Source organism: Thalassophryne amazonica, chromosome 4 (assembly GCF_902500255.1).
Source record: "Thalassophryne amazonica chromosome 4, fThaAma1.1, whole genome shotgun sequence".
In the NCBI taxonomy this organism is placed as follows: domain Eukaryota; kingdom Metazoa; phylum Chordata; class Actinopteri; order Batrachoidiformes; family Batrachoididae; genus Thalassophryne; species Thalassophryne amazonica.
Genome location: NC_047106.1, coordinates 81727315 through 81739949, shown reverse-complemented (window position 1 = coordinate 81739949; position 12635 = coordinate 81727315). Strand labels below are relative to the sequence as shown.

General features: G+C 39.8%; 1 protein-coding gene across 1 annotated transcript in view; it reads right to left on the bottom strand.

Moving 5' to 3' along the window:
* The window catches only part of rasa2 (RAS p21 protein activator 2), a 167061-nt gene that overhangs the window by 39643 nt on the left and 114783 nt on the right, over positions 1 to 12635 (bottom strand). Inside the window, 4 exon segments of the mRNA XM_034168784.1 lie at positions 3137 to 3211; positions 3665 to 3688; positions 3690 to 3745; positions 3748 to 3779. Of these exon segments, the coding sequence (XP_034024675.1) occupies positions 3137 to 3211; positions 3665 to 3688; positions 3690 to 3745; positions 3748 to 3779 (187 nt within the window).

The window sequence follows — 12635 nt, the reverse complement described above, 5'->3', positions numbered from 1 at the left end:
TGCCTCTCCATGGTGTGCAGTAATGCGTCATTGCACGCGTCAGGCTCGGAGCTGAACAGATCTCACCACTGAAATATATGATCACCTTCTAACTCTGGAGGAGATATGACATGATTAATCTTTTGGCAGGACAAACACCCTCAGCACACAGCCAAGATATCAAAGAAGTGGCTTCAGGACAACTCTGTGAATGTCTTTGAGTGGCCCAGCCAGAGTCCAAACCTGAATAAGACTGAACATCTCTGGAGGGATCTAAAAATGGCTGTGCACCGACGTTCCCCATTCAACCTGATGGAGCTTGAGAGGTATGGCAAATAGGAATGGGCAAAAATGGCCAAAGACAAGTGCACCAAGCTTGTGGAATCATATTCACGAAGACTTGAGGCTGTAATTGCTGCCAAAGTTGTATCAACAAAGTATTACGCAAAGGCTGTGAATACTTAGGTACATGTCATTTCTTAATTTTTTTGTTTTTAATAAATTTGAAAATGTTACAAAAAAAAAACTCTTCAAGTTGTCATTATGGGGTGTTGTGAGTAGAATTTTGAGTGGAAAAAATGAATTGCTCCATTTTGGAATAAGGGTGGAATAAAATGTGGAAAAAGAGAAGAGTTGTGAATACTTTCTGGAAGCATTGTATTATCTGGAGAAAGATGCTGAGGAGGGCGCAACCAGTCCAGAGGAAAACAAAGACCAAACAAGAGGTTTATAAATGAGGTGCCAGAGGGTACGCAGGCTGTTGAAAACAGGGTGAGATGGAGACGTATGATCTGCTGTGGTGATCCCTAATCCCCATTTCACACCAGGCCTGCTTTGAGTTGCATCATGCAGTGTCATGATGATGCCAGCCTAATGCCACAATACAGTGAGGGACGCAAAGGGCGATGTGAAACGCACGCAAAAAATTAAACACGTTTAATTTTTTGTGTGGATCTTCGGCATAGAACACTGGAAGCAGAAAGGAAGCAGTTTTCATGTAAGTTGAGTCAATGTAATGGTACTTAACGTGACAGGATGCCAAACCCACACAATATAACGCTACCCAACACCAATTTATGATTCCTGCTGTGATCCATTGTTGCCGAGCTATAAATGACGCAGCATGGCTGCAGCTCCTCAGCATTCTCACCACCTCCTGAGTTCTCTCCCGATTATGTTAAATAAACTCGAACTCCTGCTCACAGACGGATCACCAGGTAGAGGACATGTCTACATCCAGTGTCCTCACGGAGGACATCTCCACGTCCAGATCACAGGCAGCCGCATGCAATCGCCGGCTGCAGCTCCGCAGTCACAGGAAGAAACTAGAAGAGAAATCAGAGCGCACACCTACAGCGCTTCACAAGAAGAAAGATAATAAGCTAGAAGAGAAATCAGAGCGCACACCTGCTCATTACAGCCTGGCTGCAGTTCCTCAGCGCTCTCACCTCCTGAAGCTTCTCCCCCCAACTGCTCGCAAATGATGCAGACATTCCTGCGTTATTAGATACGCAGCATATGCAACTTGAAGCAGGCCCGGTGTGAAAGGCGCTTAACTGAAGCAACTAAAAGAAGAAGATAGTGCTTTTCATGTGCAAATGGGTACAAATAGGTGTCCCAGTCAATACCAGGAATATTCACTGCTTTGAATGCATGTGTGAATTAAGCTATACATCGTTTACTTTTTCGTGCCACAGCAATGTAGAGTTATTCATTTTGCAATCAACCATTAGTGCTTGAAAACTGTCATTTGTGGACTTAGAAGAAGACACCATTGTTTTTTCTGTAATGATTATTTTGGTGACATTATGTAAGCAAAATGAAACAAGTATATTTAAGTTAAAGTACACATGGAATAAATAGTGGGGGAAAATGTAAATGTAAATATGTTGTCTAACCTGTTCACAATGTGTTTATTGACTGTGCTGGAAGATCTGTCACCAAATACAGCAGTGTTCAGAATAATAGTAGTGCTATGTGACTAAAAAGATTAATCCAGGTTTTGAGTATATTTCTTATTGTTACCTGGGAAACAAGGTACCAGTAGATTCAGTAGATTCTCACAAATCCAACAAGACCAACCATTCATGATATGCACACTCTTAAGGCTATGAAATTGGGCTATTAGTAAAAAAAAAAAAACAAAAAAAGTAGAAAAGGGGTGTTCACAATAATAGTAGCATCTGCTGTTGTATGCTACAAACTCAAAACGATTATGTTCAAACTGCTTTTTTAGCAATCCTGTGAATCACTAAACTAGTATTTATTTGTATAACCACAGTTTTTCACGATTTCTTCACATCTGCGAGGCATTAATTTTGTTGGTGTGGAACCAAGATTTTGCATGTTTACTTGTGTGCTTGGGGTCATTGTCTTGTTGAAACACCCATTTTAAGGGCATGTCCTCTTCAGCATAAGGCAACATGACCTCTTCAAGTATTTTGACATATCCAAACTGATCCATGATACCTGGTATGCGATATATAGGCCCAACACCATAGTAGGAGAAACATGCCCATATCCATGATGCTTGCACCACCATGCTTCACTGTCTTCACTGTGAACTGTGGCTTGAATTCAGAGTTTGGGGGTCATCTCACAACTGTCTGCGGCCCTTGGACCCAAAAAGAACAATTTTACTCTCACCAGTCCACAAAATATTCCTCCATTTCTCTTTAGACCAAATGATGTGTTCTTTGGCAAACTGTAACCTCTTCTGCACGTCTTTTATTTAACAGAGGTCCAACAGGTCCACAAAATTGACGAACTCACTGACTGACTGCCACACTGCTATTATTGTGAACACCCCCTTTTCTACTTTTTTTTACTAATAGCCCCAATTCATAGCCTTAAGAGTGTGGCATATCATGAATGCCTGGTCTTGTTGGATTTGTGAGAATCTACTGAATCTTACTGGTACCTTGTTTCCCATGTAACAATAAGAAATATACTCAAAACCTGGATTAATCTTTTTAGTCACATAGCACTACTATTATTCTGAACACTACTGTATGTCTGATCTGAGGGACATAACTTGTAATTTGCTAGTGCTAATTTATATACTGTTCAATAGAACATATGTACCCAGTGTTTTTGGAGACTTAACAGATTTTGAAAACCCTACAACTTTCCTAATACAGTGTGGTACACTGTTTACCTTGTTGATCTCCACATTGTCACCTTCCTTTAGCTTAATGGGGTCAATCTCACAAGTTTTGTTGGATTCACAAATCTGTAAAAGATTAAAAATATATATATATTGTGACACCACTGTGTTGGGTACTGAAAATGTCATTTTACTTTCAAAATCAATTGAGCAACAGCAAAAATTAATTAGTAAGAGTAGTGCTGACATTCAAAATGTGCTTGATATTGTTCTGTTTGAGCCCAAGAAACCAATTTATTGTTCAAAATGTATTCTGTGAACAGTCAAGTCACTGTATTAAAAGAGCATGCATGAACTAAGTAATACAGAATAAAATAGAGACTAGTCACGATAACAACATAATTAATGCAACCAGTGTGGAGGAAATTGCTGAATGAGGGGCTGGATGACTGTTATAACTCCTAAGTCACACTTGACATTTGCCTGTGTGCAGTGCAAAAGCAGTGTTTTTTTTATTTTTTTTAACAATGATCCCAGTGATTCATGCTGGAACCTTTACTGAATGTGGGTTGCTCATACCTCATCTATTACAGGCTTCAGGGTTAACGACCAAGTAATTCTTTCCCACAATCTTCATCATGTCATCAATGCAGCTGTTGCCAGTGAGTTGCCACGGAATATGGTATTGGCCTCCCTTTAATGGACAGAAAAATTGCATCTGTGTCACCCAGACTATATAACAATCAGGTTTTTCTTTTCTTTTTTTACTAAAATTGTAAACATAAAATTTCTTAAACCAAATATCACTGAACAATTTCCTTCATACTAATTTTTGAGTCAGAATTAAAGAAACACATCTCACTATGGGAATGTGTTTGCACCATGTAAGCATTCCACAGCATAGTGATGCGTTCGCATCTACCCCGATAGGTCTGCTTCAAATGGTACATAGTATGGTTCATTTGGGGAGAGGGTGAACCAAACAAGTGAACCGTGTGTGCGTCGGTCCAGTTCACAGTGGACTATGCTAAGCGTCACTTGTAGTGAGAACACAAACTGAACCAACGAACAACACATCTGATGAATATTAAAATTCTGCACATTGAATGGTTTTGCTGTGAAGACACTGCAGAATGCGTTGTGTGTGACAAGTACAGATGTGCCTCAGCGGAACTTCCTCATACGACCATAATTGTAGTTAGACATGGGCCGATAATCGGTTTCACGGTATACCGCAGTATCAAAAAGCCACTGTATCAAAACCACTAAAATTTTCCGTTATACTGTCCCTACGGTATGAATGAGAATTATTATTACTATTTTTTATGAGAATTATGAAAATTCTTGACAGGCAGAGCGGATGCGACCGCTGCCGCCATTCCCCCTGGCGTGCACATCTGTCTCTGTTTACAAACAGGCAGCTAACGTTAGCTAGCTCTGCATCATGACTGAAGTAGGCGAAGCCTGCACTGAACTTTTCCCTCCATCCAAAAGGACCAAGTCGGCTTTTTCGTTTTATTTTCTGCGGAATAGCCCTTCAAGCCAAACACGGTGGCAACAAAGCACCGTAGCTATGGCCTATGTTGGATGCAGAGCGATTCAAGATAACCGCAAAGGATTACATGGAAGGAGTAAACTTTATCCCATCTTTGAAACCACTGAGAAGTACAAGCGGTGGACTTGGAAGTCCCAAAAAACAGTTTTATTTGTTATTATCTATCGTCCACCTGGTCGTTACTGTGAGTTTCTCTGTGAATTTTCAGACCTTTTGTCTGACTTAGTGCTTAGCTCAGATAAGATAATTATAGTGGGCGATTTTAACATCCACACAGATGCTGAGAATGACAGCCTCAACACTGCATTTAATCTATTATTAGACTCTATTGGCTTTGCTCAAAAAGTAAATGAGTCCACCCACCACCTTTAATCATATCTTAGATCTTGTTCTGACTTATGGTATGGAAAGAGAAGACTTAACAGTATTCCCTGAAAACTCCCTTCTGTCTGATCATTTTTTAATAACATTTACATTTACTCTGATGGGACTACCCAGCAGTAGGGAATAAGTTTCATTACACTAGAAGTCTTTCAGAAAGCGCTGTAACTAGGTTTAAGGATATGATTCCTTCTTTATGTTCTCTAATGCCATATAACAACACAGTGCAGAGTAGCTACCTAAACTCTGTAAGGGAGATAGAGTATCTCGTCAATAGTTTTACATCCTCATTGAAGACAGCTTTGGATGCTGTAGCTCCTCTGAAAAAGAGAGCTTTAAATCAGAAGTGTCTGACTCCATGGTATAACTCTCAAACTCGTAGCTTAAAGCAGATAACCCGTAAGTTGGAGAGGAAATGGCGTCTCACTAATTTAGAAGATCTTCACTTAGCCTGGAAAAAGAGTATGTTGCTCTATAAAAATGCCCTCCGTAAAGCTAGGACATCTTTCTACTCATCACTAATTGAAGAAAATAAGAACAACCCCAGGTTTCTTTTCAGCACTGTAGCCAGGCTGACAAAGAGTCAGAGCTCTATTGAGCTGAGTATTCCATTAACTTTAACTAGTAATGAGTTCATGACTTTCTTTGCTAACAAAATTTTAACTATTAGAGAAAAAATTACTCATAACCATCCCAAAGACGTATCGTTATCTTTGGCTGCTTTCAGTGATGCCGGTATTTGGTTAGACTCTTCTCTCCGATTGTTCTGTCTGAGTTATTTTCATTAGTTACTTCATCCAAACCATCAACATGTTTATTAGACCCCATTCCTACCAGCTGCTCAAGGAAGCCCTACCATTATTTAATGCTTCGATCTTAAATATGATCAATCTATCTTTGTTAGTTGGCTATGTACCACAGGCTTTTAAGGTGGCAGTAATTAAACCATTACTTAAAAAGCCATCACTTGACCCAGCTATCTTAGCTAATTATAGGCCAATCTCCAACCTTCCTTTTCTCTCAAAAATTCTTGAAAGGGGTAGTTGTAAAACAGCTAACTGATCATCTGCAGAGGAATGGTCTATTTGAAGAGTTTCAGTCAGGTTTTAGAATTCATCATAGTACAGAAACAGCATTAATGAAGGTTACAAATGATCTTCTTATGGCCTCGGACAGTGGACTCATCTCTGTGCTTGTTCTGTTAGACCTCAGTGCTGCTTTTGATACTGTTGACCATAAAATTTTATTACAGAGATTAGAGCATACCATAGGTATTAAAGGCACTGCGCTGCGGTGGTTTGAATCATATTTGTCTAATAGATTACAATTTGTTCATGTAAATGGGGAATCTTCTTCACAGACTAAAGTTAATTATGGAGTTCCACAAGGTTCTGTGCTAGGACCAATTTTATTCACTTTATATATGCTTCCCTTAGGCAGTATTATTAGACGGTATTGCTTAAATTTTCATTGTTACGCAGATGATACCCAGCTTTATCTATCCATGAAGCCAGACGACACACACCAATTAGCTAAACTGCAGGATTGTCTTACAGACATAAAGACATGGATGACCTCTAATTTCCTGCTTTTAAACTCAGATAAACTGAAGTTATTGTACTTGGCCCCACAAATCTAGAAACATGGTGTCTACCAGATCCTTACTGTGGAGGGCATTACCCTGACCTCTAGTAATACTGTGAGAAATCTTGGAGTCATTTTGATCAGGATATGTCATTCAAAGCGCATATTAACAAATATGTAGGACTGCTTTTTTGCATTTACGCAATATCTCTAAAATCAGAAAGGTCTTGTCTCAGAGTGATGCTGAAAAACTAATTCATGCATTTATTTCCTCTAGGCTGGACTATTGTAATTCATTATTATCAGGTTGTCCTAAAAGTTCCCTAAAAGCCTTCAGTTAATTCAAAATGCTGCAGCTAGAGTGCTGACGGGGACTAGAAGGAGAGAGCATATCTCACCCATATTGGCCTCTCTTCATTGGCTTCCTGTTAATTCTAGAATAGAATTTAAAATTCTTCTTCTTACTTATAAGGTTTTGAATAATCAGGTCCCATCTTATCTTAGGGACCTCGTAGTACCATATCACCCCATAGAGCGCTTCGCTCTCAGACTGCAGGCTTACTTGTAGTTCCTAGGGTTTGTAAGAGTAGAATGGGAGGCAGAGCCTTCAGCTTTCAGGCTCCTCTCCTGTGGAACCAGCTCCCAATTCAGATCAGGGAGACAGACACCCTCTCTACTTTTAAGATTAGGCTTAAAACTTTCCTTTTTGCTAAAGCTTATAGTTAGGGCTGGATCACCATCCCTTAGTTATGCTGCTATAGACGTAGACTGCTGGGGGGTTCCCATGATGCACTGTTTCTTTCTCTTTTTGCTCTGTATGCACCACTCTGCATTTAATCATTAGTGATCGATCTCTGCTCCCCTCCACAGCATGTCTTTTTCCTGGTTCTCTCCCTCAGCCCCAACCAGTCCCAGCAGAAGACTGCCCCTCCCGGAGCCTGGTTCTGCTGGAGGTTTCTTCCTGTTAAAAGGGAGTTTTTTTCCTTCCCACTGTAGCCAAGGTGCTTGCTCACAGGGGGTCGTTTTGACCGTTGGGGTTTTACATCATTATTGTATGGCCTTGCCTTACAATATAAAGCGCCTTGGGGCAACTGTTTGTTGTGATTTGGCGCTATATAAAAAAAAAATTGATTGATTGATTGATTGACTTGGGTCGTGCTTGTGGTCGACAAAATTTCTCCCACAAACATGTCAAGAAGGACAAATACATCCATTCCAAGCACTTTGTTGGTGAAGCTGGGCCAAGTATTGAGCATCCGGAGTTCCGGACCTTATTCCAGCCACGTTTCTCCCTAAGCAAGTAAGTCATATTTCCCACAGGGCAGATGGTACATGTCTAACAGAGTGACTATTATTTTGGTATTTTCTCTAAAGTTATCAGTGGTATAGTGCTCGTAGCAGTAGACATCACCTCAATTAGTGCGCCTGAATCATGCGCGCTTCATATGCAAATATCCATAATGTTGTTAAAGAACATTTTAAAGCTATACATAATACCGTAAAACCGCGGTATTTTTGCCCACGGTTATCATACCGTCCAAATCTCATACCAGCCCATGCCTAATTGTAGTGTGTCTGAAAATCCATAAACTATATTAGGCAATATATAAAGTTCAACAAACTAATTACAGATCAGTTTTTACTGATTTGTAGTACAGTGTCATGTCATGAGCAAACCCTGAAACAAACAAATCTCGCAAACCTCTTGGGCAGAAAGCTCAGCACAGACTTAAACTGGAACTTTTTTAAAACTACAGACCAAAAAGTGTGTACCACTCACAATAATCCACAGTTTGCACAGTAAAACAAAATTTTAACTCATCCAGAAAAATTGTAGGAGGGTGGCAATTTGAAGTAAACATTGACAAAGGGGCGATGAGAGAAGAATAATTAATACCATAAAGCAGTGCTGCTGAGGACTGATCAGCATAATTACCAAAAGCTAACTGGGACTCAGCCAATCGAGGGTAGCAATAGCTCAGATATTAACACCTTGGCTTCTGAAGTTGCTATGATGTAAACCCCAGAAGATAAACAGAGAAATATGAGCAGTGTTTACATGTCACTTTTGCTTGTCAACTGAGAAATACTGTTGTCTGAAAGCAAACCAAATACCAAAAGGGGAACATTTAACATTTTGATGCCCATTCTTGAGCCAAACAAATGAAGTATAGGCTAGGCATGAAAGAGCCACAGTATTCAACAGGTCATGCACACATGCAAAAAAAAAAAAAATACTGTATTTTCCAGAGTATAAGACGCACTGGTCAAAAAAAAAATGCCTCTTTAAGACAGAAAAACATGCAAGTTGCACTGGAGTATAAGTTGCATTTATCACTTCATGCAAGAAGAAGCAAAATGGATTAAATCACTGTATTATTCATTTATAAGGCACACGGTGTAAAGGAGCACAGCTAATGAGCTAATTAATGTCACTGTAAGGGCATAAAATGCGAGTAAACTGATTTTTTCAGGCACTGAACAGATGATCATTTGTGAGGTGAATGTACCACACTGAAACGCTTGAAAATCCAGTGTATTATTTATATATTTACAACAAAAACACTGCTTTAACCACTGGAAGCTAAGCGCTAATTAATGTTTTTGTTACAAGCGCAAACTGCTTCTTTAAGCCACTGAAAAGACAATCTTATGTGATGTGAACATACTTTATAATTTAACTTTTTTTTAGTACAAATTTTAGTGCAAGTGATTTTACAAAATAAACTCACCATTAATTTTCTTCTTGTTAAAAGAACTGTCCTTGTATTACCAAATAAGATTTCTTCCCAATATCATTGAAAAATGTGGTCTTCCAGTAAAAAAACATGTTACAGTATTTCTTCAGAACAAAGAACATTTTGTTTTTTCCTCCTTCCTTTATTTCTTTCTTTATCTTACTATGGTGATTCTGACGCCTCGTTCCTGAAGCAAGGCATCTTGGGACAGATTTTATGCCACACAGCCACTTTGGGTGAGAAGCAGGGCTAATTAGCCCACGCTGTGGCTGGGGAGCAGTCGCCCCGTAATCTCTCCCTCTCCTGCCGGCGGAAGGCACAGACTGGGAGGCCCACCTCGCAGGTGGCATCTCCATCTGGATGGGCTCCTTTCGTGGATCTTCCCAGCTATGGACCCACCAGGTCCCCATTTTATGATCAGATGACAGACTGTTTTGTTTGAGTCTCTTTCCAGAGCTCAGTCAGCAAGCTGTTTGGGTCTTTTCCTATTCCTCATTTGACTGTGGATTGTCAAACAGACATGTTGAGCACAGCGCTGACCTTTTGTGAATTACTTTCTACATGGAACATTCCCCAAAATGACAGAGCGGTCCAACGCAAACTTATGGTAAGTTCACTTTTAAATCAGCTCACAGTCCATTTATATTTACTGTTCACATTGTTACTCTGCTGTGGACATGAATATCTGTTCAATTGCACCTTAACAGCGCACCACACACACACGCAGATATGAATGTCTGTTTGTTTGCACTGTAACAGCGCACCGCGTATGTACATGTGTGCGCGCACACACACACACAATCAATCAATCAATCAATTTTTTTTATATAGTGCCAAATCACAACAAACAGTTGCCCCAAGGCGCTTTATATTGTAAGGCAAGGCCATACAATAATTATGTAAAACCCCAACGGTCAAAACGACCCCCTGTGAGCAAGCACTTGGCTACAGTGGGAAGGAAAAACTCCCTTTTAACAGGAAGAAACCTCCAGCAGAACCAGGCTCAGGGAGGGGCAGTCTTCTGCTGGGACTGGTTGGGGCTGAGGGAGAGAACCAGGAAAAAGACATGCTGTGGAGGGGAGCAGAGATCGATCACTAATGATTAAATGCAGAGTGGTGCATACAGAGCAAAAAGAGAAAGAAACAGTGCATCATGGGAAGCCCCCAGCAGTCTACGTCTATAGCCGCATAACTAAGGGATGGTTCAGGGTCACCTGATCCAGCCCTAACTATAAGCTTTAGCAAAAAGGAAAGTTTTAAGCCTAATCTTAAAAGTAGAGAGGGTGTCTGTCTCCCTGATCTGAATTGGGAGCTGGTTCCACAGGAGAGGAGCCTGAAAGCTGAAGGCTCTGCCTCCCATTCTACTCTTACAAACCCTAGGAACTACAAGTAAGCCTGCAGTCTGAGAGCGAAGCGCTCTATTAGGGTGATATGGTACTACGAGGTCCCTAAGATAAGATGGGACCTGATTATTCAAAACCTTATAAGTAAGAAGAAGAATTTTAAATTCTATTCTAGAATTAACAGGAAGCCAATGAAGAGAGGCCAATATGGGTGAGATATGCTCTCTCCTTCTAGTCCCCGTCGGTACTCTAGCTGCAGCATTTTGAATTAACTGAAGGCTTTTTAGGGAACTTTTAGGACAACCTGATAATAATGAATTACAATAGTCCAGCCTAGAGGAAATAAATGCATGAATTAGTTTTTCAGCATCACTCTGAGACAAGACCTTTCTAATTTTAGAGATATTGCGTAAATGCAAAAAAGTAGTCCTACATATTTGTTTAATATGCGCTTTGAATGACATATCCTGATCAAAAATGACTCCAAGATTTCTCACAGTATTACTAGAGGTCAGGGTAATGCCATCCAGAGTAAGGATCTGGTTAGACACCATGTTTCTAAGATTTGTGGGGCCAAGTACAATAACTTCAGTTTTATCTGAGTTTAAAAGCAGGAAATTAGAGGTCATCCATGTCTTTATGTCTGTAAGACAATCCTGCAGTTTAGCTAATTGGTGTGTGTCCTCTGGCTTCATGGATAGATAAAGCTGGGTATCATCTGCGTAACAATGAAAATTTAAGCAATACCGTCTAATAATACTACCTAAGGGAAGCATGTATAAAGTGAATAAAATTGGTCCTAGCACAGAACCTTGTGGAACTCCATAATTAACTTTAGTCTGTGAAGAAGATTCCCCATTTACATGAACAAATTGTAATCTATTAGACAAATATGATTCAAACCACCGCAGCGCAGTGCCTTTAATACCTATGGCATGCTCTAATCTCTGTAATAAAATTTATGGTCAACAGTATCAAAAGCAGCACTGAGGTCTAACAGAACAAGCACAGAGATGAGTCCACTGTCCGAGGCCATAAGAAGATCATTTGTAACCTTCACTAATGCTGTTTCTGTACTATGATGAATTCTAAAACCTGACTGAAACTCTTCAAATAGACCATTCCTCTGCAGATGATCAGTTAGCTGTTTTACAACTACCCTTTCAAGAATTTTGAGAGAAAAGGAAGGTTGGAGATTGGCCTATAATTAGCTAAGATAGCTGGGTCAAGTGATGGCTTTTAAGTAATGGTTTAATTACTGCTACCTTAAAAGCCTGTGGTACATAGCCAACTAACAAAGATAGATTGATCATATTTAAGATCGAAGCATTAAATAATGGTAGGGCTTCCTTGAGCAGCCTGGTAGGAATGGGGTCTAATAAACATGTTGATGGTTTGGATGAAGTAACTAATGAAAATAACTCAGACAGAACAATCGGAGAGAAAGAGTCTAACCAAATACCGGCATCACTGAAAGCAGCCAAAGATAACGATACGTCTTTGGGATGGTTATGAGTAATTTTTCTCTAATAGTTAAAATTTTGTTAGCAAAGAAAGTCATGAAGTCATTACTAGTTAAAGTTAATGGAATACTCAGCTCAATAGAGCTCTGACTCTTTGTCAGCCTGGCTACAGTGCTGAAAAGAAACCTGGGGTTGTTCTTATTTTCTTCAATTAGTGATGAGTAGAAAGATGTCCTAGCTTTACGGAGGGCTTTTTTATAGAGCAACAGACTCTTTTTCCAGGCTAAGTGAAGATCTTCTAAATTAGTGAGATGCCATTTCCTCTCCAACTTACGGGTTATCTGCTTTAAGCTACGAGTTTGTGAGTTATACCACGGAGTCAGGCACTTCTGATTTAAAGCTCTCTTTTTCAGAGGAGCTACAGCATCCAAAGTTGTCTTCAATGAGGATGTAAAACTATTGACGAGATACTCTATCTCACTTACA